Source organism: Chiloscyllium plagiosum, unplaced genomic scaffold (genome assembly GCF_037043375.1).
Source record: "Chiloscyllium plagiosum isolate Xiang-an unplaced genomic scaffold, Cpla_swu_hap1 HiC_scaffold_10, whole genome shotgun sequence".
Lineage (NCBI taxonomy): Eukaryota > Metazoa > Chordata > Chondrichthyes > Orectolobiformes > Hemiscylliidae > Chiloscyllium > Chiloscyllium plagiosum.
This window is the reverse complement of record NW_028270148.1, coordinates 32,507,724-32,535,384: the sequence shown is the minus strand read 5'-3', so window position 1 is coordinate 32,535,384 and position 27,661 is coordinate 32,507,724. Positions and strand designations below refer to the sequence as shown.

General features: G+C 41.6%; 1 protein-coding gene and 1 long non-coding RNA gene across 3 annotated transcripts in view; one reads left to right on the top strand and one right to left on the bottom strand.

Moving 5' to 3' along the window:
* fbxo11b (F-box protein 11b) overlaps window positions 1-1,858 on the bottom strand; it is a 154,505-nt gene extending 152,647 nt beyond the window's left edge. Inside the window, exon 1 of one of the 2 annotated variants that reach the window (XM_043695619.2) lies at window positions 1,318-1,858. In XM_043695619.2, coding sequence (XP_043551554.1) covers window positions 1,318-1,399 — 82 coding nt within the window. In that variant the 5' untranslated portion in view covers window positions 1,400-1,858. The remainder of the gene's footprint in view (window positions 1-1,317) is intronic. The other variant, XM_043695620.2, reaches the window with a different exon arrangement.
* Window positions 948-27,055, top strand: LOC148148931 (uncharacterized). The gene is made up of 3 exons (XR_015758381.1): window positions 948-1,102; window positions 15,803-15,859; window positions 26,535-27,055. It is a non-coding gene; the product is annotated as an uncharacterized LOC148148931 (long non-coding RNA).
* Window positions 27,056-27,661: the final 606 nt, after the last annotated feature.

Here is a 27,661-nt window from a genome sequence, read left to right as displayed (position 1 = left end):
TTTGATTAAGCTTTATTGTTTTTGCTAACTCAGTACCTGCATGATGAAATGACTAGGTAAGTAGGCCCTTAATATTTAAGTCAGATGAATTAACAATTAATACAGTTTATTTTATACTTTATATGTTACAACTTTGCACATGACATGATTTTGCAATCTGGTGAGCAAGACTGTTTGATCAGCATTGGTTATTATAGACAAATCTGAACCTTTCATTCTCCTATAACATGGAAGTGTACATACCAAGCATGATACAGTCCTGACGAAATATTATGCTAATCATTAATAACTTGGTAAGAATGCTGTAATCACTTTGAAAGATGTTTTCAGAAAGATTTAAATTCACCGAATGCAATTAAGTATGCTTATACACAAGTGATATGTATCGAGTAAAAAGTAACTGGCGGATACAATACCCCTCGAGGTCAGTGGTGAAACACAAGACTGTTTTTGGTTTGCTCAAATGGGCCTTGTCATGAAAAAAAAGCACAAACTCGAGCAACTTTGCAAATGAAAACTTCAATACAACTGGGTTTTTAAAACATCCAATGAAATTAAATAAACCCACTTCAAGTCTATATGTATTTGACATTTGTTACAGTGACAGGCTTGCAGTTGGTCGCTTATCAACAACACGCGTTCAGCCCAACTACGCAGCAAACATCAGGCACCGAGAGATCATTTAAAGAGAAAGGTGGCAAATGGAGTGGGGCAATAAAAAAAGAGAAGCATCCAGTCCAGCACTCTTCAAATTGACGTCGGGTGTTGGAGGTTTTGGTGGTGGTGGTGGTGGGGGGGGGTGGTGGTGTGGGGAGGAAAGAGGGAAGAATTGTGCAATCATTTTTTTTTCAAACATTGAGTTAAAACATGTTTAAAACGGTGAGCCATTAACAAAATATTCCTTCGACCCTCTCTCCCAATCTCTGGCAAAAATAAACATTAAAAAAAGGTGTCGAGCGGACGGCTCCATTTTATATCCAACATACACCCCAGAGAGAGAGAGAGAGGGGCAGGGAGGTGGTGGTGTAAAGACCAAACATGCTCCCAAACCACTGGATTATGCCAAGACACAAACAAAGCGCGGCCTGGCCTGTCCGAGGAGGTGAGGAAGCCTCGGTCTCTCCAGTCGCACTGGCGGTGGGAAGGAGGGAGAGGACGGGGAGCCTTTACTGGGGGCGGGGGTGGAGGGGTATTTTCTCTCGCGCCCTTCCCCCATCCTCCGCTGCTGGAGGGGGAGGGGGAGGGGGAGGTAAACACACACACACACCGTCTCTCAGCGTCTCTCCCCCCTCCCCCCTCAGGCTCTCGCCTCCTTACCCGCGACGTTGTTTCTCTCCTGCACGGGGCGCGGCCTCGATAGTCGCCTCGGTCGCCTGTTGGCTGCCCTGACCGAGTTCATCCTGCGGAAGGCGGTTTGGAGGATCGGTGGGGGGGAGAGGAGGAGGAGGAGGAGGGGGATTGGGGGGAGGAGGGGGATTGGGGGGAGGAGGGGGTTGTTGCCGGTGGGATTATAATCAAAAAAAATTTCCGGCCGCCCCTCCCTCCTCCTCCCTCCTGCCGGGACGTGGAGAAATATTTAGGAGTTGAAATATGTTGGTTTGAAGCGCCCGCCGGCACCGATCTCTCCCTCTCGCTCTCTCCCCCAATAACAATCCGCCTCCGTCGGGCCGCTACCCAGCGGCTAATCCGCCCGCACTCTCCTTCGATGCGATCGGACGCCGTGGTCTCGGCCTTCCCCGCCGGCCTTTCGAGTCCTCCCAGGTTACTTCTTCGTGCTAGTGCTGCTGCGGCGGTGGTGGCGGATTTCAGACCGGCCCCAGACAGTCGCCCTCAGATCCAGCCGCTGCCATGTCTCTCCCTCGGCGTCCGGAGCCCAGGCAGCCACCGGGGCATGGGAACGAGGCTCCGGCATCACAACCCAGCCCACACCCAATCACAGCCTGTCTTACAAAACTTCCCCCAGCCCGCGCCCAATAGAAACGCGCTTCTCATTCTCCGGTCATTGGGCAGCTAAGGTTGCTAGCGCCAGGGGGCGGTATGGAGAGGGACGCGGTCCAGGGCTTTGGCTCCAAGTATTTGGGAACAAGAGGCACTGGATAACTGTGTGCATTATTGATCTGGTATAATAACCGACACACACCTTCCTTTTCTGGTACCTGAAAAATAAAACCAAAATACTGCGGATGCTAACAATCTGAAAATGTGAAGAAAAAGTGCAAGACAAACTCTGCAGGTCTCTTGCAGCGTCTGTAGACTGATGAACAAGAGTTAACATTCTGAGTTCAAAGACTTATTTAATAGTCTTTGAAAACACCGAAGGAGTCAAACGAAATGTTTGTCTCTACAGATGCTGCCAGACCAACTGAGTTTCACCAGCTTTTTCTACGGGCTCTTTGCATACGGTAAAGTGCTTCATAGCAAATTAAATTTGGTCGTCTCGAAATAATTCTCAAGGAGAAAGTGACGACTGCAGATGCTGGAGATCAGAGCTGAAAATGTGTTGCTGGAACAGCGCAGCAGGTTAGGCAGCATATGGAATGGGGTAACTGAAAGAGGTGGAGAGGCACATTTAAGAAATATGGCTTACACAAAGACAAAAAGTAAAATAACTCCATCTTGATCTTTATGTGCCACTTCAAAGAGTACATCAATTGTCAGTGCAAGGTGAATGATTAGATTAGATTACTTACAGTGTGGAAACAGGCCCTTCGGCCCAACAAGTCCACACCGACCCGCAACCCACCCATACCCCTACATTTACCCCTTTACCTAACACTACAGGCAATTTAGCATGGCCAATTCACCTGACTTGCACATCTTTGGACTGTGGGAGGAAACCGGAGCCCCCGGAGGAAACCCACGCAGACACGGGGAGAACGTGCAAACTCCACACAGTCAGTCGCCTGAGTCGGGAATTGAACCCACGTCTCTGGCGCTGCAAGTGCTAACCACTGTGCCACCGTGCCGCCCATCATACATGGAATGCTGGACATCTAGATAATGTATTTTTCTTCTAAGATAAAAAGAACTATTACAGCTCCCATTCCTAGCACACCAAGCGCTTCCCTTCCAAGCCACCCACTGTCGTGACTTTCATTACTGTTCCTTCACTATCGCTGTATCAAAATTCCGGAATTCCCTCCCTAAGGACATTGTGAGTCTACCGACTGCATTTGGACTGCAGCATTTCAAGAAGGCAGCTCATCACCACCTTCTTAATGGCAACTAAAAATGGGTGATGCCCATGAACCATGAGTGAACAAAAATATTCTTAGGAAATGCATAAATGATTACTATGTAATAAATGACAATCCAAGATTTAAGGTAGTTGTACACCTGCCACAACTATAATATTCATATATTTGGATTTTCAAAAGGCCCTTAATATGGCATATCCATGACTGAAATCAGAACAGTCTAGGTCAGGGCACAGGTAGTAGAATAGATGAGAAATTAGTTACAAAACAGAAAATGGTAGGGGTTCAGAACATCAGAAGGGTATAGACACCAAAATCTTTGAAGAGACAATGTAGGTAACACGTTCAAAACAATACAAATTAAGCTCATTTCAAGAAGTATTAAATTGAGAGCTCTTGCTTTTATTTTACTGATATATGATAACTGTGAAATAAAAACAACAATCTGAGGAGGAAAATGATAAAGGGGCTTAAAATGCAGTGAAAGGCATCAAAGGGCAGTCAAAGAGAAAATGTTTCCATTTCTGGAAAGGCTATAAATATATTGTGTTCAGACTTATGAATGTTCACCTTCTCTAATGCAGACCTTGCCCTATTTTCTAAAGTCAGCTTAGTTAGTGTGAATGAGCCCTGAGTGTTTACAAAGCCTCTTTGGGAGAATTTGTCCATTTGGAGTTTGTAATGCCCACTGCAGCTTCCACAGTCAGGCATCACCAGAACATCTCCCACTACTTGGCTGGAAGAAATGTAGGAAAGGTAATGGGGACTGTTGATCATTGTTTCTGACCTCAAGTCTCTGAGATCAGCATTGAATCAGATGTTTTGAAATTCTTCTGGAAACACAATTGGAAAGAAAATGTAGAACTAAATGACTACTTTTAGGCCCGGAAAGGTGAGTAGTTACCCACTAATGTGCCAATTCTGTACTTAATCTGTCAATTTTATAAGGAAACAGATATTTAGAGTGCGAGAGGACCAATGCTTTGACTTCCACATATCCTTAATTTTGTCCAAGAGGGTCTGTTTGGGGTGGATGTGGTTTTTGTCTGCCCTGTTTCCCCCTTGCTAATTTATAGATGCAAGACTTCAAATATTGGGGGTAATATACTGAGATGCATAGAAAATTGGTCAGCAGACAAGACATAAAGAGGAGGAATAAGTGGGTCTTTTTCTGAATGGCAGGCACTGACTGGTGTCAAAAGTGTGATGCTGGAAAAGCACAGCCGGTCAGTTAGGAGGAGCAGGAGAGTCGACATTTCAAGCATAAGCTTGAAACATTGATTCTCCTGCTCCTCGGATATTACCTGACAGGCAGTGCTTTTCCAGCACCACACATTTTGACTCTGATCTTCAGCATCTGCAGTCCTCACTTTCTCCCAGGCACGCTATTGCAGAGATAGCTCCGAGTTCCCTGCTATTCACAATATATTGTTACAACATGGGGTAAACGCTCATGCTTAATTTAAACCAGCAACACTGATAAGATTTATCCCGTGCAGCAATCGGTGAAAATTCAAGACGCCAAGAACAATTTATGTAAAATTAACAACTTTATTTCTTGAAATATAACAGAGGATAATTAACTAACAACTATTTACAACTCCTTTCTCTAACCTATCTTTTACCTTCCCCTTCTACAATTCTAGTCCAATAAAACCCCTGATTAAGATTTATCAAAGTTCAGATTTTCAAAACCAGCCAGATGTCGAATCTTCTCTTTATATCTTCCTCAGTCTTCTTTTCTTCTTCTTATGGATTTCTGTTTCACAGGTTACTGATCGATAAAGGTACTTTTAAGAGAGCTATTTTTCAGGCATTCTGTACATGCTGATGGCTTGGCAGTTCTCCTCCCAACTGTTCAATTTTTTCCAGTCTTATACTCCCCCAAAGGATCGGATTGTATCATTGGCTTTTAAGATTGTCAATATACTAAATTCAGACTTGATTGGATTTTGTTATTTTTTGGGGTGTAATTTAAACTGATTGGTCTAATTCAAATTTGTTTTGTCATCTCCAGGCAACCAGCTAATTGAGCTGTTAGACCAAATGTTCCATATATCTTGTTCAGAACACTAGATGCTGTGTCAGGTAGTTCTGCTAGTGTTTAACTCTCTTAAAGGTACAGTACACCCACATCTTCATAACAATATGTTACTGATTTAGATGAAGGAACTAAATGTAAATCTCAAAATGTGCAGATGACTCAAAGCTGGGTAGAAAGGTGAGCTGTGTGGAGGATGCAAAGATGATGCAGTGTAATTTGAACAGGCTGAGTAAGTGGGCAAGTGCATGTCAGATGCTGTGTTATGAGGATAAATGAGATTATCAATTTTGGTAGCAAAAATAGAAAGACATTGTTATTTGAGTGGCTGTAAATTTCAAAAGGGAAATGTTCAATGAGAGCAGGGTGTCCTTGTGCAACAGTCATTGAAAGTAAATTTGTAGGTGTAGCAGGCAGTAAAGAAGGCAAACTGTATGTTCGCCTTCATAGCAAGGGGATTCAAGTTCAGGAACAAGGATTTCTTGCTGTAATTAGGCAGGGCATTGATGAGACCACACCTTGAATATGGTGTGCAATATTAGTCTCTTTTCCTGAGAAAGGCAATAGAGGGAGTTCAGCACAAGTTTATCAGTTTGATTCCTGAGATGGCAGGACTGATGTACAAGGAGAGTTTGAGTTGGTATTGTATTCACTAGCGTTTAGGACAATGGGGGAGGGGTGGACTCTCAGAAACCTATAAAATTCTAACAGGTACTCAACAGATTACATGAAGGAGGATGTTCCTGATGTTTGGGGAGCCCAGGACCAGGGGTCATAGTTTAAGGAGGAGAGATAAAGCTTTTAGTACTGAGATGAGAAGAAATTTTTCCACCCAAAAAGTGGTGAGCCTATGGAATTCACTACCTCAGAAAGTTGTTGAGGCTAAAACATTATGTGTTTTCAAGAAGTAAGTAGATATAGCTTAGGGGGTCAGGCATCATCCAGGGAACAGGAGAATCGATGTTTCGGGCATAAGCCCTTCTTCAGGAAGGGCTTATGCCCGAAACGTCAATTCTCCTGTTCCCTGGATGCTGCCTGACCTGCTGCGCTTTTCCAGCAACACATTTCCAGCTCTGATCTCCAGCATCTGCAGACCTCACTTTCTCCTCAAAGATATAGCTTAGGGGTAAAAGGATCAAGGGTTGCGGGGTGATGGCAAAATGAGGGTATTGAGCTCAGGATCATTCATGATTATATCAAGTGGTGGAGCAGTTTGAGGGGTTGAATGGCCTACTTCTGGTCCTATCATCTATGTTTCTATCTGTGGAAACCTGCTGAATCCCATTCAAGTTTCTTTCAATCAGCCCAATTATTGTTAGGCCCTGAACATTTTCGTTGGAAAATTTCAGTTGCAAGGTATATTGTCCTGGGTTCTTAGAGTAAGTGCGACTGGACCAAGGAAAGTCGAAGAGGTCGACTCTATTTGTGGTCAAGCAACAAAGAGTCACAAAGGCTTTTTCTCGAGGATGGAGAGAGCAGATAGGGAAGTAGCAATAATATGGAAACTCCATGTTGCTAAAACATAGAAATATAGAAAATAGGAGCAGGAATAGGCCCTTTGGCCCTTTGTGCCTAGTCCACTATCCAATATGATTATGCCTGATCAACCCAGTACCCCATTCCTACTTTTTTCCCATATCCTTGGATCCATTCAGCCTCAAGAACTCTACCTACCTCCATCTTGAGAACATTGAATGTTTTGGCCTCAACTATTTTCTGTGGCAGAAAATTTCATGGATTCACCATTGTCTGGGTGAAGAAACATCTCCTCATCTCAGTCCTAAATGACCTAACCCGTGTCCAAGTTATGATGCTCATTTGAAGAGCATCTGCAGGCACACTGAGCCAAATGCTCTTCTCCTGCATTGCAACATTTTTGTAATTATAGAGTCATTGAGACATAGAACACAGAAACAGACCCTTCATCCCAACTCCTCCATACCGACCAGATACCCTCGTCGAGAGTGTGGTGCTGGAAAAGCACAGCAAGCCAGGCAGCATCCAAGCAGCAGGAGCATAAGCCCTTCATCAGGAAAGGGCTCATGCCTGAAACGTTGATTCTCCTGCTCCTCGGATGCTGCCTGACCTGCTGTGCTTTTCTAGCACCACATTCTTGACTCTGATCTCCAGCATCTGCAGTCCTCACTTTCTCCCAATCAGATACCGTAACCTAATCTTGTTCCATTTCCCAGCACTTGGCCTATATCCCCCAAACCCTTCCTATTCATATATCCATCCAGATGCCTTTAAAATATTGTAATTGTACCAGCCTCCACCGCTTCCTCTGGCAACTAATTCCATACACGCACCACCCTCTACGTGAAAACGTTGCCCCATCGTTCCCTTTAATATCTTTCCCCTCTCACCCTAAACCTATGACCTCTTGTTCTGGACTCCCCCACCCCAGGGAAAAGACCTTGTTTATTTATCCTATCCATGCCCCTCTTTAAGCTCACCTCTCAGCCTCCAATGCTCCAGGGAAAACAGCCCTAACTTCGTCAACCTCTCCCTATAGATCAAATCCTCCAACCCTGGCAACATCCTTGTAAATCTTTTCTGAACCCTTTCAAGTTTCACAACATCCTTCTGATAGGAAGGAAACCAGAATTACACACAATATTCCAAAAGTGACTTAACCAATGTTCTGTACAGCTGCAGCATGACCTCCCAACTCTAAATGCTCTGACCAATAAAGGAAAGCATACCAAACACCTTCTTCACTATCCTATCTACTTGTGACTTGACTTTCAAGGAACTGTTAACCTGCACTCTAAAGTCTCTTTGTTCAGCAACACTCCCCAGGACCTTACCATTAAGTGTTCTGTGTGTAATAACTCGGGAAACCCAACAGGAAAGGAATATTGTTCATTTTTAAACATCAAAATAGAGCCACTACTCATAGCATATGTAGGCTAGTCCCATGCTGTGACAGACAGTTCTACAGACCATTCCCTGGGTCTGCATTGCTTTAAAAAAAATCAGATCCAGCAATACCATTACACACCTCTGGAAGGGGTTGGTTTGAACCTAGGTCTTTTGGTCCAGTGTAGGGACACTAACACTGCACCTCAAGAGGGGCCCCTCTGGATCTACTTTATCAAGGGTTCAGGTGATGAGTCCCAGCCGGGCAGGCCATTGTCTGTTAAAAAGGGAACTCACATACTCAACAAGCTCCACAGGGAGATTAATTAGTGATTCTCCATGGGCATTGTAGGGATTATCATATCCCTTTCTCTTCAAGACCAAAGGTACCCACTTCTCTCCTGTGACAAAGGAACCTCTTACATCGTTTTGTCCATGGCCCCATTCTTGTTGTTTTCCAGGTCTTGTTGGGGGAGGAGTCTTTAATGAGGAAGCAAACATCCCTTCTGTGAAGTCTGTCAAAGAGTTGCTGCCAGGGGTTCATCCTCAGTGGCACCTCCAAGTGAGCTTCTGCCATCTCAGTCTCCATCTCTGAATTGGAGTCTTCATGGTCCGCAGGGCTAGCTCTTGAGCTTTTAGAGAGCAGCATTTCCTGTTTGCAGAATGCCACTGGTGGCGTGTCTGTCAAAACAATCACTTCTGTAGAGGTTTCCTGCTGACGGAGGTAGTCAATATGTCTTTTCCCTGGGTATAACCATATATGATACCGGTCCCATTTTTCAAGATAATTCCAGGAATCCACGAAGAGCCATCACCAAAGTTCCTTAAGTGGACCGTATCTCCCAGTTTAAAATCTCTGTCTGGTCTATGCCCATCATGGCCCCTTTTCTTGGCTTCTTGCTTTATGTAATCACAGAACTTTACAGTACAGAAGGAGGACATCCATACCATCATGTTTGTACTGGCTCCCAAAAGAGCTACCCAGTCAGTCCCATTATTCAGCCCTATCTCTTCAGCTCTCTAACTTCATCACTTTCAAATATATGTATCCAGCTCTCTTTTGAAACCTTCTATGGAATCCCCCTCCACCACTCTCCCAGGCAGTGTATTCCAAATTCTCATGTCTCTCTGAGTAAAGATATTTCTCCTCATCTCTCTCCTAGCTGTCTTGCCGACAGTCTTGAAATTGTGACCCTCAACTATGAACTAGTGTAAACAAAATATCCTTCTTTACCCTGTCAAAAATGTTCATAATTTTGAACAGCTCAATAAGGTCACCTCCTAATCTCTGCTTCAATAGAATAAGCCCAGTTTCTCTCATTTTTCCTTGCATCTAAAATCCCCCATTCCTGGTATCATTCTAGATTAGTAGTGCTGGAAGAGCACAGCAGTTCAGGCAGCATCCAAGGAGCTTTGAAATCAACTTTTCGGGCAAAAGCCCTTCATCAGGAATAAAGGCAATGAGCCTGAAGCGTGAAGAGATAAGCTAGAGGAGGGTGGGGGTGGGGAGAGAGTAGCATAGAGGAAGAGCTTCAGGTCAGAGGAAATGACCTGGGAGTTGCAGTGGGAGAGGGACTCCCTGAGATTCTTGTAGAGAGAGGAGGAAAACTTCTTCAAGGCAGGCATCCTTGCAAGAGGATTCGCAGTAGGGTTAAAATCAACTAGGTAAAAACAATGACTGCAGATGCTGGAAACCAGATTCTGGATTAGTGGTGCTGGAAGAGCACAGATGATGCCTGAACTGCTGTGCTCTTCCAGCACCACTAATCCAGAATCTGGTTTCCAGCATCTGCAGTCATTGTTTTTACCTAGTATCATTCTAGTCAACCTCCTTTGAACTTTCTTCTGGGTTTTAACATCTTTTCTTAAATAAGGTGCCCAGAACTGAACACAATACTCCAAATGTGGTCTGGCCAATAATTTGTAGAGATATAGCATCACCTTCTTGCTTCTATAATTCATGCCTCTACTTATAAACCCCAAACTTCTGTAAGCCTTCCTAACAAGTGTTTCTACTTGCCTGGCCACCTTCAGACCATCATACACATGAAACCCGATGTCCTCCTGCTCCTGTACTCTCCTTGAAGTTATACCATTGAGCCTATATTGTCTCTCTGTGCTTCTTCTACCAAAATGCTTTACCTCACATTTCTCTACATTGAAATTCAACTGCCAAATGTTACAAAACAGGGTAAACCCTCCTGCTTAATTTAAACTAGCAACACAGAAAAGACTTATCCTGTGGAGTAATCTGTGAAAATTCGAGAGACCAAGAACAATTTAAAGTACAAATTTACAACTTTATTTCTTAAAGTATAACAGAGAATAATTAGCTAACAACTGTTTACAACTCCTTCCTCTAATCGATCTTTTACCTTCCCTTCGACAATACTAGTTCGATAAAAACCCCCTCCCGATTAAGATTTACCAAAAACTTAAGTTTTCAAAACAAGCCAGCTGCTGAGTCTTGTATTTGGATCTTCCTGTGTCTTCTTTTCTTCTTCTTAGGGATTATGCTTCACACATCACTGATCAATATAGGTACCTTTAAGAGAGCTCTTCTCCAGGCAGTCTGCAGAGGCTGTTGGCTTGGCAGTTCTCCTCTCAACGGTTCAATTTTTCCCGGTCATATATCCCCACAGCATTGGATTACGTCATTGGCTTTTAAGATTGTCAATATACCAAATTCAAACTTGATTGGAATTTGATATTTTTGGGGGTATAATTTAAACTTATTGGCCTAATTCGAATCTGTTTTGTCGTTTCCAGGCAACCAGCTAATCTAGCTTTCAACCAAGTGTTACATTGTTACCTTATTCAGAAAACTTGGTGCTGTGTCAGGTAGTTCTACTAGCTTTTAACTCTTCTAAGGGTACAGCACACTCACATCTTCATAACACAGGTCTCTGCCCTATTAGCCAACCTATCAATCTCCTTCTGAAGTCACTCAGCATCATTCCCACAATTCACTATTCTCTGTAATTTAGAATCATCTGCAAGTTTAAAGATTTTGCCATCATCATCCATCTCCAAATGGAGTCATGGAGATGTACAGCACGGGAACAGACCCTATAGTCCAACTTGTCCATGCCGACCAGATATCCCAACCCAATCTAGTCCCACCTGCCAGCATCTGACCCATATCCCTCCAAACCCTTCCTATTCATAAACCCATCCAGATGCCTTTTAAATGTTGCAATTGTACTCATCTTCACCACTTCCTCTGGCAGCTCATTCCATACACGTACCACTCTCTGAGTGAAAAGGTTGCCCCTTAGGTCTCTTTCATATCTTCCCCCTCTCACCCTAAACCTATGCCCTCTTGTTCTGGACTCCCCCACCCCAGGGTAAATACTTTGTCTATTTATTTTATCCATACCACTCATGATTTTATAAACCTCTTTAAGGGAACCCCTCAGCCTCCGACCCTCCAGGGAAAACAGCCCCAGCCTGTTCAGCCTCTCCTTATAGCTCAAATCCTCCAGCCCTGGCAACATCCTTGTAAATCTTTTCTGAACGCTTTCAAGTTTCACAACATCTTTCCGATAGGAAGGAGACCAGAATTGCATGCAGGAGAAAGTGAGGTCTGCAGATGCTGGAGATCAAAGTTGAAACTTTATTGCTGGAACAGCACAGCAGGTCAGGCAGCATCCAGGGAACAGGTATTGCAACAGTAGTCTAATCAATGTCCTGTACAGCCGCAACATGACCTCCCAACTCCTGTACTCAATACTCTGACCAATAAAGGAAAGCATACCAAATGCCTTCTTCACTATCCTATCTACCTGCGACTCCACTTTGAAGGAGCTATGAACCTGCATTCCAAAGTCTCTTTGTTCAGGAACACTCCCTAGGACCTTACCATTAAGTGTATAAGTCCTGCTAAGATTTGCTTTCCCTAAGTGCAGCATCTCGCATTTATCTGAATTAAACTCCATCTGCCACTTCTCAGCCCATTGGCCCATCTGATCGAGATCCCGTTGTAATCTGAGATAACCTTCTTTGCTGTCCACTACACCTCAAATTTTGGTGTCATCTGCAAACTTACTAACTATCTGTCTTATGCTCACATCCAAATCATTTATGTAAATGACGAAAAGTAGAGGGCCCAGCACCGATGCTTGTGGCACTCCACTGACCACAGTCTGAAAAACAACCCTCCACCACCACCCTCTGTCTTCTACTTTGAGCCAGTTTTGTATCCAAATGGCTAGTTCTCCCTGGATTCCATGAGATCTAACCTTGCTTACCAGTCTCCCATGGGAAACCTTGTCAAATGCCTTACTGAAATCCTTTTAGATCACGTCCACCACTCTGCCCTCATCAATCCCCTTTGTTACCTCTTCAAAAAAACGCAATCAAGTTTGTGATACATGATTTCCCACGCACAAAGCCATATTGACTATACCTAATCAGTCCTTGCCTTTACAAATACATGCACATCCTGTCCCTCAGGATTCCCTCCAACAACTTGCCCACAACCGACGTCAGGCTCACTGTGTATAGTTCCCTGGCTTGTCCTTACCACCATTCTTAAACAGTGGCACCACATTAGCCAACCTCCAATCTTCCAGTACCTCACCTGTAACTATTGATGATACAAATATCTCAGTAAGGGCCCCAGCAGTCACTTCCCTAGCTTCCCACAGAGTTCTAGGGTACACCTGATTAGGTCATGGGGATTTATCTGCTTTTATGTGTTTCAAGACATCCAGCCCTTCTTCCTCTGTAATATGGACATTTTTCAAGATGTCACCATCTATTTCCTTACATTCTATATTTTCCATGTCCTTTTCTACAGTAAATAATGATGCAAAATACTCGTCAGAAAATGCAAGGGTCCCAACACCGATCCCTGGGAAATACTACTTTTAACTCATCTCCAGTGTGAGAAATGCCCATATATATCTACACTCTGTTTCCCACCTTTTAGCCAATGTAAAATCATGTTGCCAAAATATATCAATCCCAAACATTTCTAATTTGCTAAACATAGCTGCCATGTGATGCCATATCAAATCTTTTCTCAAAGTCCAAATATACAACATCTACAGCATTACCCTCATCCGCGGCCTATGTCAACTTGTCAAAGAATTCAATTTGTCAGACATGACCTATCCTCGACAAAGCCATATTGACTGCCTGATATTAACCTATGTTTCCCTAAATGGATCTTCATCTTATCCTGTATATGGCCTCCATCAGTTATCCCACAATTGATGTCAAGCTGACAGGTCAGTAGTTTCCTACGTTATCCTTTGCCCTTTTCTTAAACAATGGTAATACATTTGCAATCCTTTCATCCCTTGGAACTAATCCAGTGTTCAGAGAGGACTGGAAAATTTTTGTCAATGATGCCACAATTTACTTCATTACATCTTTCAGCAATCTAGAATGCAGCCCACCTAGACCTGGTAATTTGTCTCCCTGGAGTGCCAGCCTTTTTTAGCATCTCTTCTTTATCTAGCACTATACTGCTCAGTTGCTCAACACACACATTTTCAACTCGGCCATTGTCACCATTTTTTACTTTTGTAAAGACAGAAGCAAAATATTAATTTTGGACCTCTGCCGTATCCTTTGCTTCAGTGAGCAGCCTGCTTTTTCCTTATGAGCCCCATTCTATCCTTCACTTATCTTTATTAATATGTTCAAAGAAAATTTCATTATTTGCTTTAGTGCAGCCTGTCATTCTTTCTTCATACTTCTCCTTAGCCTTCCCTATTCCAGCCTTAGCCTTTCTCCTGCATTTGAGATTCTCTTCCTGATTTCTGTTGTTACTATTATTCCAGTATGCATTATATGTCTCCTTTGTCTTCCTTATTATCTCACAAATATCTTCAGATATCCAGGATATTTTAGTTTTGGATACCCCGTTATTTGTCATGGGTATGCACATGGCTTACACTCTATTCATCTCTCTTTTGACATTCTCTCATTTTTTTTGTCCACTGTTTCATCCACCAAAATGTGTTTCTCATTAACTCGCTCAAATATAACTTTTAGACTCCTCAAATGTGCTCTTTCCTAGCCTGGGATCTTAATCCTTGACTGATTTTATCTTTTTCCAAACTAATACTGAACCATATTGCATTCTGATCACTATTTCTTAAATGCTCCCCTTCTTGTCCTGTCTCATTTCCTAGGAACAGATCCAGCACAACACCCTCCCTGATAGGACTGAAAATGGACTGTCCCAGAGCATTCTCCAACACACATTGCAACCATTTCTTCCCTTCCATGCTCCACACTACCTTTTCCTTAGTCTACCCTGAGGGTAACTGAAATCACCAATTATTGCAACTCTACTGGTCAGCCCACCAATATTTCTGCTGAGCTACTTCCACCATCATATGTAGCATTGCTCTATAGTTGAAGCGGAAATGTGTAAACTTCATTTCCAGAGACCCTGTAGTTTGCTTTCCCATGCTACTTTTGAATACCTACATGGGAGAGTGACTCACAATGCAGAACCAATCAGCCATTTCATTTCTAACCAAGTGCCTTCATTTGTACCATCTTCAGACCCATCAAAAGCAAAGAAAGGACCATCTCCTTGAGGAAGCATGTTGAGTACCACACGAGCACAATAGGAATGTGCATGGTGTTGCTGGGCAAAAGCCAGGAAATTTATTTCTGTTGATGTGGGAGTACAAATTAATCACTTTGCGTTCTTTTGAGTGTACATTTTAATTTACTGTCTCTTGTGAAGAGCAGTCCTGTCTTAATGGCAGGGCTAACCTTTTCAGAGATCATCTTGGTACATGGCCAGGTTCTGAACCTTGCATTTAAATGCTTGAATTGGAGAGATCCTGTGCCTCCTTCACAAAGTTCCTTGTTCCTTCAGACATAATAAGTTCAAAGAGAAGGAAGTTGGATAGACTGGAACATGTTATAACAAGAGGTTGTTGAAGTGAATAACATGACTGTATTTAATGGAAAGTTAGATAAATACGAGGAACAAAGGAATAGAAAGTATGCTGAAAGAATTAGATAGGGAGAGAGTAGATAGATGTTCACCTTAACCACAGTTGGACTGAATTACCCTTTACTGTGCTGTAGACATAAACATCATTTAGCGCCATTCAAATTTTAGGCATGAATATTATACTTCAGAAAGCCAAGTGGTGAAGGGTAGAACTGGAACCAATCTCTCCAAACTAAATTTATTTGCAGAGATATGATTTTATGAGATACAGATTAAAGACACGCACTCTATAATCCAACAACTACAGACTGAGTCATTCCTATTTGTGGGAGCACAAGTGAATCCCCAGTTAGTATCTACCTTTTGCTTACAATTAATATGAAATAATAAAGAATTTATGATGGAACTTTCAGAATCCTCCTTCAAGCCCACCATTCCCCAACACACAAGCCCACATAATGAATTTAATTGATATGCTAGGATTTGACCACTAAATCTGGTCAATACCAAACTGCTTTGCCCCCAGGATTATCGATTTGGAGAAACAGAGTCACACTGCCACACACTTCTACTACCTTACAGGCTCTCTGACCATGCTGACAGAATGCCCAGCAGCAGGGTATTGGCAAGAATTGGCACAAATGATTGTAATGTCTCTCAAAACTGTCGCATCCCAAAATGCCTGCCATTTCACCTAAATAACGACTACAGAATGGCTGATGATTCAGACCCAGTCAGCCATTTAATCTCTAACTATTGTACCTTCACTTGCAGTGCCATCTTCGGACCCATCTGAAGCAGAGACGAAACCATGCATGCTCCTAGAGGCAGGTATTGACACCCAGTAACCATCCATGTCACTTCATCTTCTCACTAAAAAGAAATTAAAGGGAGACACCAGAACATCAAGAAATAGAAAATACACATTGTACATTTTCACTAAGGGAAAGCATCATAACAAATGTGATGAATATAATAAAGGATAATAACAATTGTTCTATTACAACGTGTCCTGACAGTGCTTATCATGAGGTTAATTCAGGTTCTTCGGAAGAAACCCGTCATATTCATAGAATACCTAGAACAGGCAATTCAGCCAATCATGTCCACACCAACCCTCCAAACAGCATTCCACCCAAACTCACTACTCTATCCTGTCCCTAGAAACCTGCATTTCCAATGGCTAATTCACCTAACCTGCACAATTTAAGCACTATTAATCCACCTAATCTGCACATCTTTAATCTGGGGTCAAAACCAATGCACCCAAACAGACACCGAAAGAACATGCAAACTCCACAGACTGAGGGTGGAATTGAACCCAGGTCCCTGGTGCTGTAAGGTAGTAGTGCTAACCACTGAGCCAACGCACCACTCAATTATTGCAGATGTGTATGTGGGACTAATTGAAAAATATTTTAATTCACACTGAAATTGGGCACTTGTGGGAGGGTTTGTGCATTGACTGATAAGCAAGTACTGCATTAATAAAGCTTTAAGTAGTTGCAATTTATCTGATGACTGCAGTATTTGAGTAGATTGTTCAGCAGATAATTCTTCTGTCTCATGATCAACTTCATTAGCTTTTCTCTGCCTTTCTTCTTGCTGCTCCATTTTAAGAGTCCTTGGTGTGGCACAGTTCTAGGGAAAACAACAGATACTACTAATCTTATATCCCATAACTTCGCTCTATTGTAAAATGCTCTTGATAAAACTAAGTAATGAAATAGCTGTTTGAGGAAACCAGATATGTGCCACACCATGACCCTGGTGGATATTTGAACTTGTCCCTAAGCATTTGTCCTCTAACAATGAGACTGTCATGGATCAGGAGAACATGTCCCTAATCTACCAAAGGTCAGGTCCAGAGTCTTGTTGGAATTTTTAGCACTAACTGCTAGAAGATAAAAAAGCTTTTTTGACTTTGTTCATAGAATTCCTACAGTGTGGGAGCAGGCAATTTGGTTCAAGTCTACATCAACCCTCCAATAAGCATCCTACCCACATAATCTTGCACTTCCATGGCTAACCCACCCCTGGACACTATGGGCAATTTGGCATGGCCAATACACCTAACTGCACATCTTTGGACTGTGAGAGGAAACCAGACCACCCGGAGGAAACCCACGCAGTCACAGGGAGGATGTGCAAAGTACATACACACAGTCACCTTAGGGTGGAATCAAACCCAGACCCCTGACACTGTGAGGCAGCAGTGCCAACCATTGAGCCACTGTGCCACCCTCAGAAATCACCTGTACATTGAAAGAAGGCAGCACTGCTGCGTCTATAGTGTTGGAACATTTTGGCCATCCAACATCACATTATTAGATTACAGTTTACATTACAGTGTGAAAACAGGCCCTTCGGCCCAACAAGTCCACACCGACCCGCCGAAGCGCAACCCACCCATACCCATACCCATACCCCTACATTTACCCTTTACCTAACACTACGGGCAATTTAGCATGGCCAATTCACCTAACCTGCACATCTTTGGACTGTGGGAGGAAACCGGAGCACCCGGAGGAAACCCATGCAGACACAGGGAGAATGTGCAAACTCCACACAGTCAGTCGCCTGAGGCGGGAATTGAACCCGGGTCTCCAGCGCTGCGAGGCAGCAGTGCTAACCACCGTGCCACTGTGCCGCCATATTGGCCACATCCTATCAAATGGGCAGCTGTTATAGCTGTTGTGTCACAGAACACAATGTTATCATCAAAATATTCACCACAATTCTCTGATACATTGCTTTCTGAACTTGAAAAATCAAAAATATTTCAGAAATGTCATTCAAGTATCATTCCTACTCTGAGACTAATATTCATTAAGTACCATTTAATTTCTTTCTCCTGGAATGTTTTGTCCTCAGTGGATTACTCCATTCAGGCCATCAAGATTTCTCATTCCCATTTAGAATAGTTGATCAAATGCACTAACTCCATTGACAACTGCTCAGCATATTAGATCCAGTTGGTAAAAAGATCGCAATGACTCAATGACTAAGGTCAAAGCATGAAGAATCAGGAGGCAGATAGCAAGCTGCCTAGAAAATACAGAAAACAGGCAAGGGTTAAGAGAAATACAAAAGCAAAATGCTGCAGATACAGGAGATCTGAAGGAAAATAGAAAGTGTTGGAAAAACTCATCAAGTCTTTGGCAGCAACTCTGGAGAGAGAAAAATAGAGTGAATGTTTCAGGTTCAATATAACACCATTCCAAGTTTTGAGTAGTTTTTTGGACTGGTTGTGTCTGGGGAGTGGAGTTCTGCAGTATTGTCATCGATTCATTTGTCCTACAGCACTGACAAAGGCTCTTCAGCCCATTAAGTCTATGTCAGTCAAAAACAACCACTTAACAATGTGAATCCCATTTTCTATTGGCACTGGATCTCTGTTGTTCAACATTTGGATTTAAAAAACTGGACTGCAAAATCATAAATATAAGTTCAAATTTGGCAATGACACCAAATTGGTGGGGTATCATTTATATTGAGAAACACCTTGACATATCTTGTCAATATAGATAAGTCTGAGGTGTTGCTGTTTGGAGGGGAAAATAGAAATGTTATACATTTCTGAGAACAAATGGACAAAGAAGTAAAGGGATTTGGCAATAGAGATCCACGAATGACTGAAAATGGTGACACAAGTTAATATGACCACTAAAAACAAACAAGAAATTAGGTTGAGACAAAAAATAGAAATTGCTGGAGAAGCTCAGAATGTCTGGCAGCCTCTGTGAAGAGTAATCAGTTAACATTTTGGGAACTGAGAAAAGGGTCCCTCAACCCGAAAGGTTAACTTTGATTTCTCTGCATGGATGCTGCTATACCTGCTGAGCTTTTCCAGCAATTTCTATTTTTGTCTCTGATTTACAACATTCGTAGTTCTTATAGTTTTTAAAAAATGAGGTTCATTTCCAGAGGACCAAAAGTGAGAAACAGACAATTAACGTTAAACATAATCAAACAACATTGGAATATTAATAACAGCTAAGATCTTCATATTATAGAAAAGGTAGAAATGTAGTGAAGAAGGTGCAAAAAAGATTTATAAGGATGATAGCAGAACTGAGAGGCTACATCTTTCAAGAAAAGTTGAGTAGGTTGAAGATCTTTTCCCTCAAGAAAAGAAGGCTGATGGATGACCTGATGGGTGTCTTTAGGATAATGAGAAGGTTCAATAGAAAGGAAAACATATTTCTATTTATAGGGAAGACAAAACTAGGAGTCAAAATATAACATAACCACTTATTAATCCAGAAGGGAATTCAGGAGAATTTTCTTTATGCAGACAGTAGGTAGAATGTGACAACATTAAAAGAGCAGTTGAGGCAAATAGTGTTGGTGTAATTACAATGTGAGTGTTAGTGTACGAAATAAATTCAGGGGAGAAAGGAGTCAAACATTATGTGGATAAGAGTTAGGTGAAGAGTAATGGGTAGAGACGTATGTAGCATAAATAACAATATATATTAGTTGGGCCAAATGGCCTGTTTCTGTGCTGTATATTCCACGTAGTGGATTAAGTATATTAGAATGAAGTATTAACGTTGCGTAAACTATTTAATTCAATAATTTAATTCAGTAATTTTGAAAGTGAAACAATTCCACCACAATTTTCGATCTCACATACGTAACTGAGCAACCTGCATTGCCTTACCATGAGACTTGTTGAACTAACTCCTTAGTCACCATTAGGTTTCCCATTGATCTTGAGTCTGTGGAGTTTCACTCTATAAGCTAGTGAATTGTTTCAAACAGTTTTTTTATATCAGTTTGAATCAGAAGACAATAATTTTAATGATGCAATAAATGCATTTCTTTTAAAAGTAACATTCCAGCGATTCAGTTTTTACGTATAGTCCAGCAGTACACTATGGAATATTCCTGATGCTGATTTTCCAACCATTTTATCAGTTTGCCTTTACCCTTACTTAACTGTACTCTTCATGGATCAGACCTATTTCTGGTTAGTCTTTATCACCTCCTGCAGGATTTGCTTCATTTTATCCGTCTCATTCGAAATGGTTGCATTGTGTTCAGTAGTGACACTAATGGCCAACCAGAGAACTGCAACAAAAGTGGCAAGTGTGAAAATGGGTCATCGGGGCTCGAATTGTGGAGAAAGTGAGGACTGCAGAGGCTGGGCTCTAATTATGTAATTAGAATGTCCATTACCTCTGGGCCAGGGAGTTCAAGTCCTTAATTGCTCCAGATGTGTGGTATAACATATCTCAACAATATTTAAAATATCAAAAAGGAAATGGGTACAGTGAAATAATCATTATTGAAACATGGCCTCAATTTTAACTCGCTTCCACCACAATTAATACCCAGGAAAAGATTGGCAATGAGGTTAAAAGCTTGACATTAGAATTGAGCCTGGTCAAATAGAATGAGTCTGCTTGAGTTAATGTAAATAATCCCATTTTTAAATAGAGCAGTGCGATTATTGCTGAAGTCCAGGTCAATATTTATCACTCAATCAACAGTACAAGAAACTATTAGCACAATGCTGTTCATGGGAGTTTGCTGAGTGCAATTGGTTGTTGTGCTTCCTCTATGATCACGGTTTTAAAAAATGGAGCATCATTGGCTATAAAGTGCTTTAAGACATCTGGTGGTCATGAAAAGTGCTTTGTAAATGCAAGACGTCCTTTTTGACAGAGAGTGAGCTCTTGTTGTTGTTAGCAGTCTCTCAATTCAAGGAGGATATCTACTCAGAGTCATGAATATCTGGCATGGACCTTCATGTAATTAAACAGGCTAATTCTGAACCCACATATCTTTTGAGAGTTTGAGACAGGACATCCCAAGAGGTAGTGAGATCCAGGATTTGCTTCCTTTTCATTTCCTATTCTGCCACCATTCTGCCCAATCATTAAAGTATTTGGTATAAAGTATTTGAATTCTTTGTCCTCTCCTGGAATGTTGAACATTTGAAAATTGAAAAATCAGGTTTTGACAGGAAAAAAAATTCAGTGATGGGGTGACCAGTCAGGAAATGAACTCTCCTCGGTGCATGATAGAGACAGAATCTGTGAGGATTTTGCTGCTCCTCCAATCAGAGATCTTATCTCATTCCAGCTCCTCCAATCACAAGTTCCCTCTCAACCACTTCTATTGCTCCTCAAGAGATAGAATCTATGGTTTGAGGAACAAATGGTTGTTTTGGCCATCTTGACACAATCTATTGAAGATGATTTTTCAAAAATTGAAAATTCAAATAAGGAGTAAGCTCATGTCTGTAGGTACACAGACTGCAGACGTCTATCAGAAAATAGTTGGGAAATATGAGAAATATCATAGCAGGGTTTGAAAGCAAGAAAATTATTATTAGAAACAACCATTTGGGCCACAGGGAGAAAGTGGGTTTTACATGAGGACAAAGGCATAAATTCTACTGTTAATGTTCTCAAGTATGGTTGAACTTTAATCTAACTCCTAAGTGGGCCATTTGCTCCAAGCCAATTATATTTCTGTGTGCTGTCCAAAATGTAATTTCAAAAATATTCCCATCAGTGCAGTGTTGCAATAATAGAAGAGTTATATTCTTGTGATATTGATTTCGAATGACCAAAATGTGAACATTTTTCTTCCATGTTCTCACAGAGACAGTTGACTGATTTGGGGCACTTGAGTGTTCACAGACTGAGGGATGGACTTGGTGGCTTTGTTTTTCTGACAGTGAGGACTCATGGCAGAGGCAGGGGAGCGATCTGGATGTTTTATTTTCTTTTGGCCGTTTCTTTTATTTCTGCTTCTGTCTTTAATTCTGGCCTTTGTATACTAAGATGGTGCCAGAGAATGAGAATTTTGTACACTTTTCGCTATACTCTTGTACTCCTGTACTCGAGTACATGTGAAAATAAAATCTAAATCTAAATCCAATTTTTAAGAGAGTTCTCTGACCAACAGGGTTAGAAAATAGTGCAGAGATCCATTCTCTGAGACTTTGGACCGTGGTTGCTTTATCTAATTTTCCTTCCTCATACCTGAATGATACCTTTTTTAAATTCATTCTCAGGATGAGGGTGTTGCTGGCTAGGCCAGCATTTATTGTCCATCTTGCAGTTAAGAGTCAACCACATTGCTTTGGGTCTGGAGTCACATGGACGCCAGACCAGGAAAGAATGGCAGTTTCCTTCCCCATGGGGATGGATTTTTTCCAACAGTCGACAATGGATTCATGGTCACCATGAGACTCTAAATTTCGAATTTTTATTTAATTCAAATTTAATAATCCCACTGTGGTGAGGTTCAAACTCCAGTTGCTAGAATGTTATCTGAGTCTCTAGATTAACTATCTAGTGATAATAACACTTAGGTCATTGCCTCCCCTTAAAATGGGCTATCACTTAAAATTGGCAGTCATCATTATTAATGCTCTTTTGCACATTCAAAATTTATGTTTATTAATGCTCAAATAAATAGGCTTGCTACTTGATAATTAAAAAGTGTATAGTAGAGATGCACAAAATTTTTATTGTTATTTATCACTGACATTCCTTGACTATTTGAGTCTCTGTCTTTTGCTCAAAGACTAATTTTCACTGCTACTAACTGAAGAGAGCTCAATTGGTTTCCACTTGGAAATACCCTCACAACTTTGTTGTTTGAAGGACAAAGAGAAGCAAAGAAAATTACATAGCATTAAGAGACGCATCATGATACTCACATTTATCAGGAAACAAAGCACAAACATTCACACCTTCAGACTGGGCATAGAAGCAATGCTTACCATGGTCACACTTCAAAATAGAACCAACTTTAACCCAAGCCACATACAGCGACTTAACGTAATGCTCACTTTCACCACAAGAATGACACTGTCAGTGACTGCAAACATCACAACCATGCTGAATATTTATGCTGCCGGATAATTTCAGGCTGCAACAGGAAACTTCATTAACATTAGCCAATCAATTGTGCATAGACGCATTAAGTCATTCATAGTTGCATTGTTTGGTAGCTCAAGTCAGTTAATAAACACCCCTTGGGCACAGCAGCAGCATAAGTAACCAATGTAATTTTATGAAGTGGCAGGAATTCCCAAGCAACAGGGGATTATTGATTCTATGTGTGACCTCAATTAGTGCCACCATCTGTCAGAATAGGATAGAATCCCAAATAAAAACAGGAAGTGCTGGAGAAGTTCAACAGTTTAGAAGCATCTGAGTAGAGAGAAACAAAGTTAATATTTCAAGTTGAAGTTTCCAAACTCTTCCACAAGCCCAGACTAAAAGCCTACAAAACACGTAGGGAAAAAAAACAATCGTGGGTGACCAAACAAGGATTGAGTTCATTCCTGTGCGTAATGGAAACAGAAGATGTGGAGAGCAGCCTCTCCAATAAGAGAATCTGTCTGACTCCAACACCTCCAATCACAGATTCCCTCCCTCTCTTGCTGCTCCTCAAGAGACAGAATCTATGATTGGAGGAGCATATGGTCATCTATTTGAAACAGAGATGAGGAGAAACTTCTTTTCTCAGAGGGTAGTGATTTCTGTGAGATTCAAAACCAGGTCAATGAGTATATTCAAGGATGAGATAGAAAGATTTCAAGGAATCAAGGGTAATGGGGAAAACACAGGAACATGGAGTTGCAGATTATCAGATCAGCCATGATCTCATTGAATGAGAGTTCATACTCGATGGACTAAGTGGCATAACATCTTACATGTTATGGTCTTAATAAGGGCAAGAGTGAGGGAACCTGTGCTTTGAGGAGCTAGTCCAACCAGTTCCTCAGCACAAGTGAGATTTTATCAATATCAGAGCACACATTAAGAGCCATCACTCTGCCTAATTGAGCAAGGTAAAGGTCCACTGAGGCTAGCTGAAGTTTCAGCTGGTAAGAGGGGGATTGGGGTATAGGGGGAAGAGAGGTTTTCTAAGCTAGAGCCTAAGGTAAAGTAACATGACTGTCAAGGTAAAAATAAACATTTTAATATGTTTGCACATGAAAGAGATAACACACTGTATTTCACATTATTGAGACAGTTTTACTAAATGATCTCAGAAAAAACAATCCACTAGAAACAGTGACAATGACATTTAGAATTTAACATTCAGTTAACATCAAGTCTGCTTCACCATTTGATCACAGCTGATATGTTTCTCAACCTAATTCCCCTGCCTTCTCCTCATAACTAATGATCCTCTTACTAATCAAGAATCTATCTATCTCTGTCTTAAAGACACTCAATAACTTGGCCTCCACAGCTTTCTGCAGCAATGAGTTCCACAGAATTACCACCCTCTGGCTGAAGAAATAACTCCTCCTCTCAGTTCAAAAGGGTTATCCCTTCAATCTGATGCTGTTCTAGGGTCTCCTACTAGTGGAAACATTGTCTCCATGTCCACTCTACCCAGGCCTCTCAATATTCTGTAGGTTTGAATCAGATCACCCAGAGTCCTGAATCACTCTTCTTTATTACAAGCCCTTCATCCCCAGGATCATTCTTGTAAACCTCTTCTGGACCTCCTCCAAGACCAGCACATCCTCTGTTAGATATGGTGCCCAACACTGCTCATAATATTCCAAATGTGGTCTGACCAGAGCCTTATACAGCCTTAGCAGTACATCCCCGCTCTTGTATTGTAGCCCCCTTGAAATGAATGCTAACATTGCATTTGCCTTTCTAACTGCCAAATGATCTTGTATGTTAGTCTGAAGAGAATCCTGAACTAGCACTTTTAAATCCCTTTGTGCTTCAGATTTCTGAAGCTTCTCCCTGTTTAGAAATAGTCTATACCTCTATTCTTCCTATCAAAGTGCATAACATCACATTTTTACACTTCATTCTATCTGTCACTTCTTTACTCATTCTCCTAGCCTGTCCATGTCCTTCTGCAGCCTCCCTGCTTCGTCAACATGACCTGTTCTTCCACCTGCCTTTGTATCATCTGCAAACTTAGCAACACTGCCTCAGTTCTTTTGTCCAGATCATTGATGTATAATGCAATACTTGTGGTCCCAGCAGTGAACCCTGCAGAACTGCACCAGTCATTGGCTCTCAGCCTGAAAAAGACCCTTTTATCCCCACTCTCTGCCTTCTGCCAGTCAGCCAATGCTCTATCCATGCCAGTACCTTGCCTCTAATACCATGGGCTCTTATCTTATTTAGCAGACTCCTCTACGATACCTTGTCAAAGGCATTCTGGAAATCCAAATAAATCATGCCCACTGTTTGTCTAACTTGTTTGTTACCTCATCAAAGAATTCTAATAGATTTGTCAGGCATGGCCTCCCCTTGACAAAACCATGCTGACTCAGCCCTATTTTATAATGCGATTCCAAGTACTCTACAATCTCAATCTTAATAATGGACTCTAAAATCTCACCATCAACCAAGGTCAAGCTAACTGGCTATAATTTCCCATCTTCTGCTCCCTTCCTTCTTGAACAGGGGTGTTATGGTAGCCATTTTTAAAGCTTTTGGGGCCCTTCATGACTCCTGAAAAATCACCGCAAATGTTTCTACAATTTCCTCAGCTACCTCCATCAGAGCCCAGGGTATAATCCATCCAGTCTGAGTGATTTATCCACCTTCAGACCTTTCAGTGTCCCCAGCACATTGTCCTGCCCCTCATTCTGCCCCTTGATTCTCTTGAAGTCTGATATGTTACTGGTGTCTTCCCCCATGAAGACTGATGCAAAGTGACCAAAGGAAATGGTCAGTTCCTCCACCATTTCTTTGCTCACCATTACAACTTCTCCATTATTTAAGGAAAGATGTACTGGTATTAGAAGTAGGCGGAGGTGGGTACTGCAGATGCTGGAGATTAGAGCCAAGATTAGAATGGTGCTGGAAAAGCACAACAGGTCAGGTAGTTTTTTTCCGAGGAGCAGGAAAATCAACGTTTCGGGGAAAGGCCCTTCATCAGGAATGAAACTGGGAGCCTTGGGGGTGGAGAGATAAATGGGAGAGGGGTGTGGGATGGGGAGATGATATTGAAAGTAGTCGAGGGAATGGGAGTAGTCCTGAGAATGGAGGGTTTTTGTTATGAGGGGATGTTTAATAGGTTGGCCCTGCTCATGTTACTGTTCACAAGAATGAGAGATTACTTTATTGAAACCTATAAGATTCTTAAAGGGCTTGACAGAGTCAATGGGAAGAGGTTGTTTCCCCTTGTTGAAGAGGCCTAGGACCAGAGGCCATAATCTCAGAGTAAAGGTCACCCAGTTAGAACAGAGATGAGGAGAATTTCTTGTCTCAGAGGGTTGTGAATCTGTGGAATTTGTTACTGCAGAGAGCTGGTGAGATTGAGTCTTTAAGAATATTCAAGACGGAGGTAGATGGATTTTTCTATCAGTAAGGGAATCAATGGTCATAAGCAAAAGATGGGAAAGTGGAGTTGAGGATTATCAGATAGTCACGATCTCATTGAATGTGGAGCAGTCTTGATGGGCCAAATGATCCATTTCTGTTCCTACATCTTATGTATGGTATTAGTCACAGACTGTATTTTGAAATCTGCAGTCATTTTGTTTCAGCAAGGTTGGTGGGATCCTGGAGGAGAAAGTGAAGACTGCAGATGCTGGAGATCAGAGCTGAAAATGTGTTGCTGGAAAAGCGCAGCAGGTCAGGCAGCATCCAAGGAACAGGAGAATCGACGTTTCGGGCATAAGCCCTTCTTCAGGAAGGATACTGGTGGGATACTGGGCCCAGGACTCCGCTGGGATGATGATGGTGGGATGGATCTTATGGAACAACAACACACCTTGGCATTCATCCACCTGATGCCACTTTGATCTTTGGTGTAGCACTCTTGAGACTTAAATTGAATGGTTTGTTTCCTTCTTCTGGTATGTAAATATGGACAAGCTAAAAGATCATGCATTGAATATCACACTACATTTACCGTCTGCATCTTCAACTTGTTTTATATTACCAAGAAATCTCCTTCTCTCATGTTTTTATTTGGCTGTAAAATAAAATCTGATCTTAACTCTGAAGAGTTATTCCCAATAAGTTACCTTGTACTGAGTAGTTAGAACTTTAGTTTTGAAAATGGAGTGTAAGAGATTTATTGATAATAAATGAGAAAAACCATCTTATTTTTAGATGTTAAGTTAAAAGATTTAGCATATATGTTTGCGCACAATCTTTGGTAACTATGCAATCTTATCTTTTGAAAGAACACCTTAAAAAGGAATAAACATAAACAAAAGGTAACTTTCCTACATTGCTACAATATCTAATAAAAGTTAAAAAAAGGAGCTCCTGAAAACCAAATATTGCCTATTAAAATCAAATAAAAACCTCAAGAAAATCTTACAGATATTCTTCGAAAAACTAATTATTTTGTCTGCTGGTCCACACTAGAAATTTTCTCCCGTTAAACATGAGAAAGACTGAAGCTGTTGCTTTCAGCCATCAACATAAACTCTGCTCCCTTAACACAAACTCCATCCCTCTCCATGACAACTGTCTGAGACTGACTAGACTGTTCACAAGTTTGGTGTCATAGGTGACTTTGTGATGAGCCTCCTACCTCACATATTTCTCTAATGAGTCTCCTACCTCAGTATCTGTGTCGGTATGAAAACTACCTGTTCCCACCTTTTCAATCCATTCTTCATTACTTTTGTCTCAGATCAGCAACTGCTTAAAATCTTTT